General features: G+C 51.2%; 2 protein-coding genes across 12 annotated transcripts in view; one reads left to right on the top strand and one right to left on the bottom strand.

Moving 5' to 3' along the window:
* Positions 1-17,986, top strand: part of TUB (TUB bipartite transcription factor) — a 96,047-nt gene that overhangs the window by 10,333 nt on the left and 67,728 nt on the right. For 8 of the 11 annotated variants that reach the window (XM_066366260.1, XM_066366275.1, XM_066366262.1 and 5 more), the window contains exons 2-4: positions 5,828-5,882; positions 8,974-9,064; positions 9,587-9,634. The exons of 2 other annotated variants lie outside the window; for them this stretch is intronic. In XM_066366260.1, coding sequence (XP_066222357.1) covers positions 5,855-5,882; positions 8,974-9,064; positions 9,587-9,634 — 167 coding nt within the window. In that variant the 5' untranslated portion in view covers positions 5,828-5,854. The remainder of the gene's footprint in view (positions 1-5,827; positions 5,883-8,973; positions 9,065-9,586; positions 9,635-17,986) is intronic. One more of the 11 variants, XM_066366267.1, reaches the window with a different exon arrangement.
* Positions 1,789-17,986, bottom strand: part of RIC3 (RIC3 acetylcholine receptor chaperone) — a 137,364-nt gene continuing 121,166 nt past the window's right edge. Inside the window, exon 7 of the transcript XR_010749121.1 lies at positions 1,789-1,802. The gene's annotated coding sequence lies outside the window, so the exon portion shown is untranslated. The remainder of the gene's footprint in view (positions 1,803-17,986) is intronic.

Below are 17,986 nucleotides of genomic sequence, written 5' to 3'. Positions count from 1 at the left end.
GTGGGCGGTGGTCTACCTCCCGTGTGGCTGGTGTGATTGGGGCTCAGGGTGGTTGGGGGGAGGGGAGAGAAGTCAGTTATGGAAGAGAGGCAAGGACTTTAAATCCTTTGGGACTTGCCCACACTGAGGTTTCCAATGTAGGGCAACTTGATGCATTCAAGCAGAAAGACCCTGGGGCAGAGACATCATATCTGTAAGCAAAAGTAAAAGGAAGAGGCAGCTATGCCCACAGTCTGGAGAACAGTTGACAAAGCAGAGGCTCATGGGTACCCATTGACATCTAATTCCTTCACTCTGGAAAATCCTGTACCTTGATGATTAATGCTGATGAGCCTGGGTCTCACTGGAAGATTCTGACCCCCAGCATGTGCTGAGGAGAAATCTTTTCTGTCCATTCTGAGCAGTGTGGGCTGTGCTGGGGAGAAATGATCTTTTCTGTCCATTCTGAGCAGTGTGGGCTGTGCTGAAGTAGGAACATTAGATCTGGATCGTGCGTGTCTTCCCAGCCAGCCCCCCGGTGAGGCCTTAGGCAGATGATCTGGTCTTGTATCTTCTGAACAAAGAAAGCCCTAGGTGTGTGTGTGTGTGTGTGTGTGTGTGTGTGTGTGTTGGGTGTGTGTGTGTGTGTGTTGGGTGTTGGGGGACTGGGGGGGTCTGTGTGTGTGTGTGTTGGGTGTGTGTGTTGGGTGTTGGGGGGACTGGGGGGTCTGTCCATGAGTGACAGGCCAAGTTGTGGGGAAGTAGCAGGCTTTAGGAAATGCCTGCCCGTGCTATTTTCAGGGGAGGCAGCTCTCCTCAGGTGAATGATGCTAGAGAACTGTGCCAGCCGACTGCAGCCTAGTGCCAGAATGAGGGGCACAGAGTTCAGGCCAGGAGGGCCCAGCATCTGGGATTCTTTGGGGCCAGGGAGGGTAACTGGGACCCAGGATTATCTTCTTACAAAGTCACATTCCTCAGCAAATACTTAGTCCCAACCTGGCTCTGCCTCCATGCCCTCTTGGGCACTTCAGACCAACTAAGCACCAGACCAGGAACGCCGTAAGACTCCAAGAGGGCACTGTCCTTGCACAGACACTTCCTCCCCAGTCTGACTTGCCCTGGGTGGGACATTCTGGGTACTATTCTCTCTCTTTCATCAAGTGTCAAAGAGCAGAGGCAGTGATGGGCTGGGCTCCTCTGGAAGAAGGCTTCCATTAGTGTTTCCCTGTGTGTGCATCTGAGTGTGTGCACCAGGAGGAGTATGTCTGGGGTATGTGCGTGTTATGCCAGGGTGTGCACAACTCAATGTATATGGATGAGTTTGCGCACCTTTGCCTGGAGGGGAGTGTGCGCCACCCAGTGGCGATGTGGATGTGTGCAAGTAGTGTGTATTTGACCGAAGGCGGGTATACTGGAGGGAATTGACTGGTGTTGGGGGTGGGGGATATAGACAGGCCAGCTCCCTCTTTTGCCTCTGTGCCGGGGGAGGATTGGAAACTGGAGGGAGGAAGGGCACACTGCCCCATCCCCAGGCCCAGGACGAGGCATGATTGCACAAGGCGCTGGGCACTGGAGCGGTCCTTAGATGGAGGGGCGGAAAGGTACCAGAGTGACGCTGGGGGTGAGTTGCGGTGCGGATCCTACCTGCCGGCCAGGCCCATCCCAGAGGATTTGGGAGCTGGGACCCAGCTCCCCCCACAAGGGGCTCTGGGGCCTCCCGGGGCCGCATCAATGTTGGATGAGCCCGCGCTGCCTCTGCAGGGCCTCGATACCATCTTCCCCGGTCTCACTTTTAGTGTAACAGGAGAGCCCCAGGGCACAGCCTGCGACTCGTGATCTTCTCCCCACGGCGCCACCTACGGGGGACGGAGCTGGGGTGGGGGCGCTGGTGGGGGATACAGCCGCGTGTCCCAGAACGGGTCGGGCCGGCTGGGCCCCGCCTGGCGGGGCAGGGGTCAGCTCCAGCCTGGCCCCTCCTGGGTCCCCGGGTCCTGGTGCTGGGTTACACCCCCTCCCCCCTCCGGCCACCTCTTCTTTCCCGGGGTGTCATCTGTCCCGTGGCGTGTCCTTGGGGCACTTCAGTCCCATCCTCCCACCTGCCTTTGGGGGTTTCCTGTTTGGGAAGGGGCTGGAGGGACAAATCAGCTGGATGGTGAGAAAGCCCTGCTGGGAAGAAAGGGGAGTAGCTACAGCTGTGCAGAGCCTCCCACTGCAGGTGAGTGTCTGGGGAAACGGAGAGAGGACTGAGATCCGGGGGTGCCCCTAGCCCAGCTTCGCACTGCGCTGACCTTTTTTCCTACTCCGTCCAGCCCTTTGCGGAGCCACCTCCGACTTCGCTCTAGGAGACAGCGGTGAAGTGGGCTGGTAGTCCCTTGAGCTTCTGGTACTTGCTGGCCGTCTTTGGGATGACGTAATTACTGGGCTCTGGCCTCAGTGGTCCAGCATGGACAGCAACTGTGGTGGGCAATGAGTTTGGATGAAATAGGCAAACTGTGGTTGCGTGGGCTGGCAGCCTGTTTTGGTAAATAGTTAAATGGAACACATGCACGCCTGTTTGTTTACAGATGGTCTCTGGCTGCTTTCACACTACAGCCTCAGAGTTGAGCACAGCCTGCAAGCCCCAACTATTTACTGCCTGGCCCTTTAAGAAAATGTTTGCCTCAGATACTCCCCAGTGCATGGTTTCCTTTACCTCACACTTACCTGTTCTCTTCCTCTCCCCTGCCCCACATCTGGGCACACTCCCTCCCTCCTTCCTCTGCATCCCCGACACACCTGGCTCACCCCTGCCTGAGTGCTCGCCAGCCTGGGCACTTTGCTTTGGAGACCACTCACCGCACTTCACCTCACTACTACTTTGGCAAGAAAGGAAAAAGATTGGTGCAACAGGCATTGCAGAATCCAGTAGAGTATCTGAGAGCTGAGGTCTGAGCGCAAGGAGAAAGTGAGTCCCTTCCTACCCACAGGAGCAGGATGAGTTAGCTGATGGTGAGCACAGCTTCTCTGGGGCCCCCATCTGTCACAGCACCTGAGAGGCTGAGCAGGCCAGTTCTGGGTGTGGGCTTCCTGTCCCCTCTCCCTGTGGGCCAGGCCAGGATCGGGTGCCAGAGCTGAGGTCCCAGTGGAGCAGTGGGGAGACACTGCTGAAGGAGCCGTTACAGGGCAGCAGTGTGCCCTGGAGGGACCCCGGAGCTCCAGAGACACAGGCCCTTCCTTGCCTGATGCCCAGCAGCTTCCAGATCCTGGGGCACATTGGGCCTCTTTCTTCCAAGTCCCAGGCCTTTGTGAACAAAGCCAGGCCACTTTCCGGTTTCCTTTGCACAACTGAGTTTAGAGGTCTTTTCCAGGAGAAGACAGCTGAGGGATACCCCTGGGCCCAAAGACAGGGCTGCACTCCTGCCGTGCTATCACTAGATGGCACCCTCGAGGTGTTGCCGCATGCTGGGGAGGGCGCTGAATGTTCTTACACTTGGAATGGACTGTGGTTCACTGGTCCAGTTGCAGCCTGGAAGGTTGTGGTCACCTACACTCTGAATCCCACCAGGTCTAACTCTGTCTGCTTGCTGAGGCAGCTCATCCACACCACCAGTCTCTGTAGTTCACTTGGGATCGCCTGCAATTGTAGTGACCCATCATTACCTGCCTACTTCTCCTCTTCGGTGCTTCTTGAGGGCAGGGACTGTCTTATTCCCCTCTGGGCAACAGGGCCTGGCACAGCAGAGAGGCCAGAAGGTGTTTGGTGATGAATGATATGCCGCCACTGTTAACCACCCCTGTGTATCCTGCTGCCCTGCTGGGAAGCCATGGGGGGAAGGACCCCGGCGTGAGGGTACCCTGGGACCAAGCAGGGTCATAGGTGGGAGCAGCCCTCCCCACTCCAGCCTGGTTCTGGGTAATGCCGGCCTTCTAGGACTCCTTCAGACAGGCTGAGAGGCTCCAAGAAGACACAGGCAAGGGCCGGAGAATGCTGCTTATTTCCAGGGAGCGTTTCCAGGCATACCTGGTCAGGTCTGGCACTGGGAGCAAGCCATGCTGTTCATCAGGGATGGAGACGGGCTAGGGTGGGCTCTGCCCTATGGTGGCCTTGCCCCTCTCACTTGGCCCCAGCTCAGGCCATTCTAGGAGCCTCCCAACCTAACAGGGAACAACTGTGTAGCTGTCCAAGGGTCCCAGACAGAGCCTTAGAGGGCTTCATCTGTATTGTGGAGTACACCCCCCCCCTTCATGACCCCAGAAACTGCTTTTGACAGCTAGGGACAATGTCCACAAGAGACCTCCACCCAGCCCAAGGGAGGACGGGCCGTGCAGGTGAGACCTGAGGTCCGGATGCTGCCTAGAGGCGTGGGTGATGGGTGGGCGTCGCTCCCACTGCAGTTCCTAGGGAGAAGGGTGGGTGTTTCTGCGGGCTGCGTCCCGTCAAGTGAGCAGAGGCCGGGCCAGCTTGTGCTCTTGGAAGAGGCCTCTTGAGGAGTCCTCTCTCTGGTGGTTCACCCTGACATGTAGGTGCCATCTCCCTGCCTAGAACAGGCTCCAGAGTAAGACTGGCATCACTCACCCAGGTAATTACTAGTTTGGGTTGGATTTCCATTCAAAACAGTAATCCCAGCCTGAGCTGGGTGTCAGATCTGAAGGTTGATTATTAGTAACACTTATCAACAGCCTCTCAGCTTCAGGCAGTTACAGCTAATCTGCCATTCCGGCTCTCAGTCGTGCAAAACTGCCAGCCTCTTCCCTGCCCGCCCCCCCTGGTCCCCTCTCCTCCGCCTCCCTCCTCTCCCCTCAACAGCCAGCCTGAGGGAGGGCGGGCGGTGGCAGTCCCTTACCTACTGTCAGCCCCCCACGTATTTATATTTAGGGGGCAGCGTGCATGCGTGGCACCTGTGCTCCCCAGCAGCAATCTTCAAGTTGCAAAGTCTTGTCAAATCTGAATCTGATCCTGTCAGAGCTGACAGGCCTGGACGCAGGCTGCGGGCTCCTCGTGACGGTGGCGAGCCTCTCTCTGCACCAGGCTCCCTCCTGCGCCCCGACCCAGTCTGCTTTCCCTCGGGGCCTGAGAGCAGGGCGAGGTAAGGGGCGAGTCTGCTTCAGGTGCAAAATTTAACGGGTTGCTGAAAAGCTCAGTAATCCAGATAAATAATATTTTAATACAATCATTTTAAAAAATAAATGCAAAAACATTCATAATGAACCAAATAAAAAATTTAGTAAAGGCAGGGTCCAGCCCTGGATTGCAGGTCTCGGCCAAACTTGACTCATCCTAATTCCAGCCCTGTTTAGGACCCTGCCTGTGTTTGTAAAATCAACATTTTCAGGATATTTTTACATTCATTTTGATTTAAATATCATTTATCTTGATCGCGGAGTTTTTTGCTACCTCCTTACATTTTGCAGCCCAGGTGAATGCCTCGTTCAGCTCACCCTAGTCCTGGCCCTGCGCCCCCACTTCCTGTTGGGCCCTGTACCCCTGTTCTCTTCCGTGCTCACTGTCTGCCGCCTCAGGTTGGGGCCCCACCACGAGCTGCCCTCCCTGCATGCCCGTTCTCCACTCCTTCCCTCTGGACCCCTTCCTCCTCACACACCTCCAAGAGGGCCTGCAGGTTGCCATGGTAACTGCTGGGATAATTGGAGGACAGAGCGTGCAGGGCTTGCTCCACTCCTATAATGCTGTCCAGCCAGGGCGGGATAAGTACAGGCATGCCCGATAGAGTCCCTGATGCATGAATCTCAGAGGAAGCTGAAACATTGCTGGATGTGTATGGACATGGAGAAAATTACATTTACCTGAATCTCTCCCAGGGAGAGGACAGCGTGTGGCTAATGGAAGACTGTGATGATCTGTTTGTGACAGGGAGGCGAAACGCTGACGTAGACATGGATGCTGGCTAACCAGCCTTCTGCAGAGGGTAGGTCTGATTCACTGAGGGGCTTTTGCTTTGCGGATCTGTAAGCTGAGGCCCACCTGTCACCTGAGAATGCCCTCCCCCTGCCTCCCTGCCCCCCCCCCCCGCCCCTAGGCCTTTCCCCCTCCCCCAGTGCAGCTTGTCTAAGGGTTAACTGTTTTAGGAAGATCCATGTTGAAGGGGTACCCAGGATGCCAGATCGTATCTGGGACTTGAGGAATTGTCATGTCAAGATCCAGGCCTAGGTTACTCGGCCTCTCTGTGTCCTGAAGCCATCACAGTGGGAGGCCCGGGTTTCTCCCCGAAACGTGTTAGAAGCACTCTGCCCATGCTGTTCTCTAGAATCTCCCCTCTAAAGCCTCCATGGCCTCTGAGCTGTCACACTCCAGTCCCCCAGCCTGGCAGTAGGCTGCCCAGTGCCTGCTCTGCCACTGACCAGGCAAGTCGCTTCCCCCGGAGCCTCAGTTGCCTCTTCTGAGAAATATCAATAATAGTGCCCTCCTTCCAAGGCTTTGCTCACCATTCGAACAGCTAACATGTGTGTACAAGTGCTCTAAATTCAATCCATCAATAAAAGTAAATAAATAAAAGTGCTTTAAAAGTGCAAAGTGCTGTGACAGCCCAGAGATCATGTTCGGTGGGGTCTCAGCAAGAAACTAGAACCAATGGGAAGTGTGCTTGGACTGGATTCGAAGTGAAGAACTTGTCAGCTGCAAAGGTGGAGGGACCCCTCTGGCAAGAGCGGGCTCCCTGCTGCTGGGAGTGCTTGCTCAGAGGTTTCAGAATCACCCGGCAGTCAGCTTAGCTTCAAAGGGCTTCCTGCCCCAGGAGGTGGGACCCTGAGGGGTGCAGTCAGTGCTGCCCTGAGGTTCCCTGGTTCCTTCTGTCCATCCTTCCCAGTCCTCCCCCAGGGTGTCCAGTAGCCTTGAGCCCCACCGCCAGCCTCAAAGTGAGGACAGGCCTCCTTGGAGTAAGCTGGCTTCACCTGCAGTTGACAGGGGTTTTTCCTGGTTCACGTTCCCTGGTTTAATGTATGGACAAGTTTGTAAACCTGAGATCTTGGGCAGAAAGGGACCAGGGAGGACCTTGTGCCTGAGAACGTGGTGGTGGCCTAGTATTGGCTTTGAGATGTCCTTTGGCTGGAAAGTTCCATTCTGCCCACAGCAACAGGCTGTCTACGAGTTCATGAGAGACAGAACTGCGGTCTCCAGGTCCAGGTGGGCACACACCCACTCTGCACCCGGAAGCTGCCATGGCACTGTCTTCTCAGGATTCCTTCATGCAGCCTTCCCCACGCTGGCCTTGGAGCTTTGAGACTTGGGTCAAAGTGGGGAAAGCAGCAGACTGAGAGCTGAGAGACCAGGCTTGGACCCTTCCTCCCTCTGAGTTCCCCATCTGTGACGTGAAGGCCGGGAGACCAGATGCCCTCCTCAGCTGACAGTCTGGGGTTCTTCTGTTTTGTGGAGTTCATGACCATGAACAGAATGGGCTCGCCTATGCACCTTCCTCCCCAGCCTCTCACAGCCTCCTCACAAGTCTTTATCTGTCTGCTTGGCAGACCAAGGGGTCCCCCAGGGTCTAGTCAGAGTAGAGTCAGCAATGTCTGGTTTTCCAGCTAGGCATCATTTGCTCCTCGGAAATTTGAAATTGAATCCCAAAGATTCCTAATCACTGTTCTAAGCACTCACTGCAGAGCGCAGCCAAGGGAGGACAAGAAGGGGGAAGACGTGGGACTGGAGGCAGGGAAGATCCAGGCGGAGGCGACAGGACCTGGGAGTTAGAGGGAGTGTCTGGTGGTCGAGAGGCCGGAGGGGCTGGCAGGACAGGGACCCAGCACAGCAGCTTAGCGTCTGCCCTGAGGCAGTGGGGAGCTTCTGGGGGGGATGAGGCAGGGTCAGGAGACGTAACCAGATTTGCACGATTTGCACGTAGAACACAGCTCACTCTGGTGCGGGGGGTGGGGATGGGTTTGAAAGGAGCATGTTTGGGGCAGACACCATGGAGGCAGATCCTGCTGCCAAGGTCTGGGCAGCAGACAGGGTGGCCCAAAATGAATGTTTGTCTAGAGAAGGGCGTGGGTGCAGGTGAGGGATGCGTGGTAGGTGACTTCAGGGTTTGATGGTTGTCTGCACTGGCAGAGAAGGGTGGACATGGAAAAGCAGGAAGCTATGGTGGTGCCTGAGGGGTTGGATGTGTCTGTCGCTCACAGCGACAGAATATGAGATGGGTGCTTAGACTCACAGGAAGTCCCGGGCTGCGTACCCTGTGTAAAGTGCTGTGGGACATGGGGGGGGGGGCAGTGTCCAGAGAGCAGGAAGTCCCAGGCTGCATACTCTGTGTAAAGTGCTGTGGGACATCCGGGGGGCGGGGGGGGGGGCGTGTCCAGAGAGCAGGTAGATGGGGGGGCCTAGAGTTTAGAAGGGTTACAGGCCTGTGGTGCAGGCACGGACATGCTTGATAAATGGGCTGTGGGAGTTGAAGCCCTGTGAGGGAATACGCTTTAGGTGGAGAGAGAAGATGAGGCTGAGGACACAGACAAGGAAATCCTAATCCCCCATCATTCCTCAGAGGGACAGTGTGTCTCCCCCAGCACAGAGCCTGCTACTGAACCCTACCTAGCACAGGGCTGGCCACAGAGAGTGTGTCAGTGAATGTCGTTCTCCAAATGGGGCCTTTGTCCTCAGTGTCCCTGGCTCTGCCTGGGTTGCTATGGTAACCGCAGTTGCAGGAATTCACCCTCTCTGTGTTGCTGTGGAAATGAGCAGTTGGATGTCCCCGAGTGGTGTGACTGCTTAGGCCTTGGGGATTCAGTCTGGTTGTGAAGGGTTTGGGAGGGGACTGACCAGCAGAGGTTTCCATGTCCTAATGAGTCAGTGATGGCTGTTAGTGCAACTGTTGCCACAGTGATGGGCAAAGACACCCAGTGGCCTGTGCTAGCTGCAGGACCGAGCCGAGTGAGACCAGGAGTGGCCCCAGGCTCTGGGCCACTTGCAGGAGTAGCCCCCAAACCCTGCCCATCCTCTGGCCACCATGGCCCCCTTGGCTTTCTTGCTGGGTTTGCATCCTTTTGCCAAGACAGGGATTTTGTTCCCAGGAGGCACTCCCCGGCCCATGGGATCTCAGCATTCAAAGCAGCGCAGGAAACTGGGGCCCCTGAAACGGGGCCACCGAAGAGATCCAGATCGGTAAGAACTGAACACCCCACCCTGCGTTCAGTCCCCCAGCCGATGACCTCACCCCTCCGCAGTTCCAAGACCTCCCTTTCCCCGTCGCCGCAAAAGGGGTTCCACCTCAGCTCCCTTCCAAAGCCTGGCTCTGGACATGTGGACAAAGCGGTCTCGCTCTTCCGACTGCCCGGGGTCTCCGGGGTTCCTCCACCACAGAGAGGGGCCTCTGCCTTTGGCAGCTCTGCTCCCCTGGTGGGCTCCTCCTTCCAGCCTCCACCCCCGCCCCGTGCTTCATTCCCACAGCTCTGGTCATTCCCGCCCTCATTCTGGGCTGCCTGCCTGCTGTCCAGGGTACCACAGAGTGAGCACCTGACCCGACGGGAAGTCCCTCCACCCTGATCCCACTTAACCCCCATCTGGAGCGGCTGAGACCGGGGCCCCGAAGGAGGCCTTGTGTGACCACGGTCTGGCCAGGCAAGGGGCAGGAATGATGAGGTGAGGCAACAAGGGCGTGGAGTCACCCCTGCTTTTCCCCCTCAGGAGAACAACCAGGAGGAAGTACTGGAAGGAAGGAAGGGAGATCGTTCGGTGAGCTGGCCGGGGAGGAGGGAGCGCTGGCTGGGAGAGGGCCATGCGCAGGACGCTGTGAGGGAGGTGGTGGGCTGGCCTGGCCACAAAACCCAAACTGCTGGGGTATGTGTGTGTGCGAGAGGGGTCCGGGGAGGGTGTGGTCCCTAAGCAAAGTCTGCATTCGCTGTGGCTACTGTGGCCTTGTTTGATCCTCCTGTGGTCCTTCTGCCCTGACTTCAGCCAGCCGGTCTTCATGAGAAGGCCCAGGTCCTGGGCTGTGCTCCCCAGCCTGTCCTGGGACTCAGCCAGGTCTCCCCAGGACCACTGTGGGAATTCCGTCCCCGTCTGAACACCTAAACCTCCATGTCACTTGCCCCACTGGCATCCCCAGGCCTGAATCCTACAGTCGGGAGATGGGTCTGTCTCCGAACTCCTGACCAGTACCTCATTTGTGGTCTACTGATGGCAGGATCCTAATGTAATTTTGGTCCAAAGAATGGGCAGGAACAGCTGTCCCATGAAGGAGGGGGCTCAGCCCTGTGTACAGATAAGACAGATGATGAGGTCCCCTTCCCAGCTACAGCATGGCTGCTGAGGGTCCCCAGGACCTGAGGAATCTGTCTGCCCTTTCAGGGACCAGGCCAGAGAAATACAGGGTCCTCTGGGGCTCTGGTTCGCCCCCTCATGGATGTTGATCCTGGGCTTCTGATGGGGTTTATGAGGGTGTGAAGGGGAAGCTCTGTGCAGAGCCAGGGGTCTCAGGGTATGGCCCCATGGCCTGGGCCTCCTGTGTTCTCCTGTTCTGCACACAGCCTCAAACCAGGTTGACTTTTTAGACTAAAGAAAATCTCATGAAGAGAAAGATGGGCAGAGTGGTTTATCACTTGAGCCAACTCCAGAGACTCTGGAAAGAGGAGGAGGAGGAGGAGGGGTGCAAGTAGTGAACCCAGGGATAATGACGCTGCTGCATGACCCTAAGGAGGCCAAAGACTTCAGCTCATCTGTCTTCTGCAGCTGTGTGACATGAGGTGACGAGTCATCTTCCTGCACCCACTGCCCATACACGGTCAAGGCTGCAGGAGTCTTTGAGATTCCACATCCAACCCCTCGTTTACCAGGCAAAACCGAGGCCTCAGGGAAGGGTCACACCGCAAGTTCATGGCAGAGTCAGGACTAGAAAACAGGCCCTCTGCTCAAAGCTCTTTCTCTGCACTGCAGGCCAGGAGCCAGCCCTGCTGTGTGGGGTCAAGAGCCCTGCTGGGAGTGAGCGGCCCTTTGTTTATGACCTTGCTTCATGTGGACAGAGTGTACTGTGGACTATGTATCTGCTTGCTACTGATGGCTGGCTGGCAGGAATTTTTAGCCATACTGGGTTTCTGGGATGACTCATTCTGGGATTTGGTGCCTCTCTACCTGGGGCCCCCAACACCAGTCTCTCTCTTCATATTGAAAGGCTCTGCCAATATTCCTTATAAACAGCCTAATTTAAGGTGGGGCCAACAAGCATGCTCTTCCACCCATGGTGGCCAGTCCTGTATGGGCACACAGGGCTGTCAGGAGGTGGACAATGGAGGTGAGGAGCCAGGCAGCCTCAGGGTTGGGAGCTGAGTTACCGGGACGTATCTCCAGGTTGGGAACAGGCATAACTCATGGCAGGTTAGATGATTCAGCCATAGCCATGTAGGAACACAGCATTCCTTCTCTTCTCTGTATTTTCATTGGCCCTACTTTCCTAGCTCTTACCATTATAACTCAATTAAGAAGCAAAAATAAAAACAAAACACCTTGACTTGACACCTTCCTCTCCCACCTTTCTCAGCCCAACCTATTGAAATCAAAGTCGGTGGTTTTATCTTTATCTCCACATCCTCACATCCTGCAGAGACCTCAATACACTACCCCCCCGGCTTCTGTCCCCATTTCCCCACCCACGCTGCTCACGCCTGTGTGCCAGTGATTCTTGCTGTGAGCTCAGCGGGAGCCTTGCAGTTCCTAGTTTATTCTCAGCAGCATTTGACGTAGCCACACGCACTGCCCCATTGAGGTACTCTTCCCTTTCCGCCTGCCATGCTAGTTATTTGTTTTCTTCACAAGATTTTCTTCTTGTTCACTCTGGAAATGCTGATGTGTCTCAGGATTCGGCGTTGGTCTTTTTTTCTCCCTTACCCTCACCTCTGGTGGTGTCATTGGTTACTGTAGCCTTAACTGCCATTTCTAAGCTGATGGCTACAGCTGTTCCCTGTTCAGTTCTCAGTTTCTGCGTCTTGTGTACGGCAGCTCTGTGCTTAGGGTCATAAACATTTAAGACTGTCCTTAACCCCTTCATCAATCTCAAATGTCCTTTTTAAAATCTCTGGTACTATTTCTTGATCTGAAGTCCAGTTGGTCAGTAATGTAATTACTCCAGCTTTCTGTTGATTAGTGTCCGCGTGGTGCATTTTCCCCATCCTTTGACTTTTTTTTTTTTTTTTTTTTTTTTGCATTTTTCTGAAGCTGGAAACAGGGAGAGACAGTCAGACAGACTCCCGCATGCGCCCGACCGGGATCCACCCGGCACGCCCACCATGGGGCAACGCTCTGCCCACCAGGGGGCGATGCTCTGCCCATCCTGGGCATCGCCATGTTGCGACCAGAGCCACTCTAGCGCCTGAGGCAGAGGCCACAGAGCCATCCCCAGCGCCCAGGCCATTTTTGCTCCAATGGAGCCTTGGCTGCGGGAGGGGAAGAGAGAGACAGAGAGGAAGGCGTGGCGGAGGGGTGGAGAAGCAAATGGGCGCTTCTCCTGTGTGCCCTGGCCGGGAATCGAACCGGGGGTCCTCCGCATGCTAGGCCGACGCTCTACTGCTGAGCCAACCGGCCAGGGCCCCATCCTTTGACTTTTAATCTGACTTCATATTTAAAGTGGGTTTCTTACATAAAGCAAATAGGTAATTACATCATTTTTATTCAGTCTGACAAGTGCGGCTTTTTAATTGGAGTATTCAGACCATTTACATTACGTATCAATGTGGTTGAGCTTAAATCCACCACCTTGCCGTTAGTATGCTGTTGGTCCCACTTATTCTTTGCCTGCCTTTTCTTCCTTTCTTGCTTTGAGATTATTTTTTTATGATTCTCTTTTATCTCCATTCTTAGCTTATTAGTTGAAATTAATTTTTGTTGTTGTTTTTCTTAGTGGTTGCTCTAAAATATACAGTATATATGATACATCTTTAATTTGCCACAGTCTACCTTAAAATAATATTATGCCACTTCATGAATATCATAAGAACCTCACAACAGTATGCTTCTATTCCCCCTTCTTGTCTTTTGAGCTGTTATTGTCATGCATTTTGCTTTTTCATATGATATAAACCCAATAATAGTTATTTTTACTTTAAACAGTCAATTTTCTTTGTTTTATTTTATTTTTAATTTTTTTTAGATTGATTTTAGAGAGGAAGGGAGAGAGACAGAAACAAAGATCTGTTCCTGTATGTGCCCTGACGGGGGATCAAACCCACAACCTTCACATTTCGGGACAATGCTCTAACCAACCGAGCTATCTGGTCAGGGCAATTATCTTTGTTTTTAAAATAAAACACTTTTATTGGGATACAATTTATATACCATATGATTCACCTATTTATAGTGTAGAACTTAATAAGGTGTTTTTTGGGTTTGTTTTTTTTTTTGTATTTTTCTGAAGTTGGAAACGGGGAGGCAATCAGACAGACTCCCGCATGCGCCCGACCGGGATCCACCCGGCATGCCCACCATGAGGCGAAGCTCTGCCCATCTGGGGTGTTGCTCTGTTGCAACCAGAGCCATTCTAGCACCTGAGGCAGAGGCCATGGAGCCATCCTCAGAGCCCAGGCCATCTTTGCTCCAATGGAGCCTTGGCTGCGGGAGGGGAAGAGAGAGACAGAGAGGAAGGAGAGGGGGAGGGGTGGAGAAGCAGATGGGCGCTTCTCCTGTGTGCCCTGGCCGGGAATCGAACCGGGACTCCTGCACAACAGGCCGATGCTCTACCACTGACCCAACCAGCCAGGGCTAGAATTTAATAAGTTTTAAATTGTGTAACCATCATCACTACAATCAATTTTAGAACATTTTTTTATTCCCCCACAAATACCCATGACCATTAGCAGTCACTCCCCTTTTCTCTAGCCACCCCCAGCCCTACACAACTAATTTACTCTCTGTTCTTATAGATTTTCTTGTTATGGACATTTCATATAAGTGGAATTATGTAATATGTATGTGGTCTTTTGTGACTGGCATCTTACCTTAGTACAGTGTTTTCAGGGTTTATCCGTGTGGTAGCCTGTATCAGATCTTCATTTTTTTTTCATTGCTGGATAATATTCTACTGTATGGCTATAAACATTTTTTTTTGTCACCTCTGAATAGAGATAGTTTTACTTCTTCCTTTTCAATCCGGATGCCTGTTATTTCATTTTCTTGACTAATCATCTTAGCTATTATTTTTCAGTACAATGTTGAGTAGATTTGTCAAGAGGAAGCATTCTTTTTTATTATCTTGGGGTATTGAATGCCTATAGTCCAGAGGTCCCCAAACTATGGCCTGGCCCCCTGAGGCCATTTATCCAGCCCCCACTGCACTTCTGGAAGGGGCACCTCTTTCATTGGTGGTCAGTGAGAGGAGCACAGGATGCAGATGCGCATGCGCATCCTGTGCTCCTGGAGTACTGTATGTGGGGGCCCCGCAAAGCGCAGTGTCGCTCATGTACAGTACTACTTCCGGTGACGCGGGAGGCACGCGTCATGGCTCCGGAAGCACACCATATCACTTCTTACGGCTAGCAGTGACAAATATGGAACCGGACATTGGCCATCTCATTAGCCAAAAGCAGGCCCATAGTTCCCATTGAAGTACTGGTCAGTTTGTTGACTTAAATTTACTTGTTCTTTATTTTAAATATTGTAATTGTTCCCGTTTTGTTTTTTTTACTTTAAAATAAGATATGTGCAGTGTGCATAGGGATTTGTTCATAGTTTTTTATAGTCCGGCCCTCCAACGGTCTGAGGGACAGTGAACTGGCCCCCTGTGTAAAAAGTTTGGGGACCCCTGCTATAGTCTTTTCACTTTTAAGTATGATGTTAATTTGGGGGTTTTTGTTTTGTTTTGCTTTTTAGATGCTCCTTATCAGGTTGAAGAAATCTCTTCCTAATCTTAGTTTGTTGAATGATTTTATCATGTGGAGGTATTGAATTTTTTCAAATGCTTTTTCTGCATCTATGGAAATTATGTAGTTTTATCTTTTATTCTGTTGATATTGTATATTAATATAATTGATTTTTGGATGATAAGCCAACTTTACATCCCTGAGATTAGTTGTACTTGGTCAAGATAATATCTTTTTATGTGAATTTAGTTTGTTATTTGTTTTTTAATAAAGAAAAGAATTTCACATGTACTACATATTTTCTATTTCCAGGGTTCTCCATATGTATAGACCCAATTGTCATCTAGTCCCGTCTTTTCTTTGCCCTGAAGGACTTAGTCTAACATCTTGTTTAATGCTGATCTGCAGTGATTCATTGTCTTAGATTTTACTTGTATGAAACAGTCTTATTTTGCTTTCATATTTGAAAGATACTTTGTCCTAGAGTAGAATTAAAATCGACCAGGTTTCATTTCTTTCAGTGCTGTGAAGATGTTGTTCCACCCTCTTCCTGTTTGTATGTTGCTGATGAAAAATGTGCTGACATTTTGTTGTTGTTCTGTTTTGTTTTGTTCCTATTTGCAGCATCTACTCCCACCCCTTCTTCTGGCTGCTTTTAAGCTTTTCTCTTTAACACTGATTTTCAATAATTTGAGTATGAGATAGTTGATGTAGTTTTCTTCATATTTCTTCATAGTTCTTTTGAGATTGTTAGATTTATCAGTTTATAGTTTCCATCCAATTTTTTTTTAATTTGAGCATTATTTTCTCAAATGATTTTTTTTGCCTCTCCCCACTTTTTTTCTCTAACTCCAATTGGATGTATGTCAGACTGATACTGTTCCACAATTCACTGATACTTTGGGGGGGGGTGAGAGAGAGACAGATACAGAGAGAGAGACAGAGGGATGGATAGAGACAGACAGACAGGAAGGGAGAGAGATGAGAAGCATCAATTCTTTGTTTTGGCACCTTAGTTGTTCATTGATTGCTTTCTTATAGTGCCTTGACCGGGGGGCTACAGCAGAATGAGTGACCCCTTGCTCAAGCCAGTGAGTGACCTTAGGCTCAAGCCAGTGACCTTGGGCTTCAAGCCAGCAACCTTTGGGCTCAAGCCAGCGACAGTGGGGTCCTGTCTATGGTCCCATGCTCAAGCCAGGATCCCCGTGCTCAAGCTGGTGAGCCCACACTCAAACTGGTGACCTCGGGGTTTTGAACCTGAGACCTCTGCATCCCAGTTTGATTCTCTATCCACTGCGCCACTACCTGGTCAGGCTGGGTTTCATTTTTCTAAGTATTTTTCTCTTTGAGTTTTGTTTTGGAACATTTCTTTTTCTGTCTTTGAAGTCACTTGTCTTTTCTTCTGCAGTGTCCAATTCTATGCTGGGCCACAATAAAGCCAGAGTTATTTTTTTTAAAGCAGATATAATCACATCATTCCCCTACTTAATGTCTGTCAGTAGCTTCTCTGAAGCTTTAGCGCAAAGCTCAATTCATAGTGGAGAATTCTCTTTCCTGTCTGGTTCCAGTTATGCCCTCCAGCATCCTCTTGCCTCCAGCCTTTCCTCCCACCGTCTGCACCAGTCCCCCAAACTCACATGCTCACTTCCATTTCAGGGCTTCACCTGTTGTTTCTTCCATATCTTAGCCTGATAAAACTTATCATTATCTTTTAGGACTTTGTATCACCTCCTCCAGGAAGCCTACTCTGATTTCTTCAGTCACACACAGTACTAAACTCTGTTGAACTAAGTCGTAGTCAACCTTACTGTAATCAAGGGTTATATGTACATCTGTTGCTGTGAGCTCTCTGAGAGTAAGGCCATATCTTGCTTGGTTCTGTGCTCTTAGTGGAGGGCCAGGGTAGGTGCTCAGTAGGAGTGCACTGAATGAAAGAAAGCTGGGTATGGAGGCATGGCTGGCAGAAAGAAGGAGCCCCAAAGCCAGCTGCCCCTTAATGGCGTGGATATCCCCAGGACTATCATGCCCAGAGTAGGAAGGCTCAGTGTAGCAGAGCCTTCCTCCCAGAACTGAGCAGTGCTGGGCTGTCTCCTTGCTCTTCTGCACAGGGATTGGACTTCCTTGTGGCTGCACGTGGACCTGCTTCAGAGGGAGCCTTGCTGTCCCATCCCAGCCTGTGTGGGCCTGAGTCCTGGGGTGGGTCTTGGGGTGGCTGAACTGTAAGCTCCTCAGCAGAGCCATTTCTTACGTTAAGGGCAGAAAATGTGCCACAAGGAGCCTGATGTGTCACAGGAAGCTTTTGTTGAAAAGAGATTATAGAATAGGATATGATGAAGGGCTTTGATGACTGGGATGTACCACCGTACAATATAACTGCTGGGAAAGGTCCCATTTGTTCTTTCATTTAAAAATTACGTACTTCATCGTCATATGATGATAAGCTCCATGAAGGCAGGGGCCATGTCTGTCTTTTTCATTGCTGTGTCCTCAGCCTACAGTGCATGTACACAGGAAGCACTCAATAAATAATTGTTGAATGGCTACTAATAGCCATATTGGAAAATAACTTACTGAGGACTTATAGAATACCACAGATATACACACTTAAGCCACTACACATGTAAGTCATTAACTCATTAAATAGTCACACATGCCACACATGTTTCTAAACCATTTATACATATTAAATCATATAATAGTCATAACCACCCTATGGGTCAGATTCTGTTATCATTCTCATTTTGCAGATGAAGAAATTGGGAAACAGAGTGGTTAAGTAAATTGTCTGAGGTCACATTGTCATGTAAGTGGGGAGGCATGCTTTCAAAGACTTGTATGCTTATCTTCTATTGAATAAATCATTGAATGAATGAATGAACACATGTTTTGATTTATGGTATCTACAGAAGGGGACCATAATAGATAAAGGTGTAGTTCCTAAAGTAATCATCAGAATATCTGACTTCCCATAATTTGGACTATCCATACTCAATATAAATGAATACATCTCTGTATTATATATGTGCAATATTATATAATTATATATACTATGCAGTTAAATATAATAATGCTATAAGTATTAAGGGATACTTACTTATAGTATATATCAGTGGTCCCCAACCCCCAGGCCACGGACCGGTACCGATCCGTGGGCCATTTGGTACCGATCCACAGAGAAAGAATAAATAACTTACATTATTTCCGTTTTATTTATATTTAAGTCTGAACGATGTTTTATTTT

Source organism: Saccopteryx leptura, chromosome 1, assembly GCF_036850995.1.
Source record: "Saccopteryx leptura isolate mSacLep1 chromosome 1, mSacLep1_pri_phased_curated, whole genome shotgun sequence".
NCBI classification, from domain to species: Eukaryota; Metazoa; Chordata; class Mammalia; order Chiroptera; family Emballonuridae; genus Saccopteryx; species Saccopteryx leptura.
This window is presented reverse-complemented; position numbering and strand designations above follow the sequence as displayed.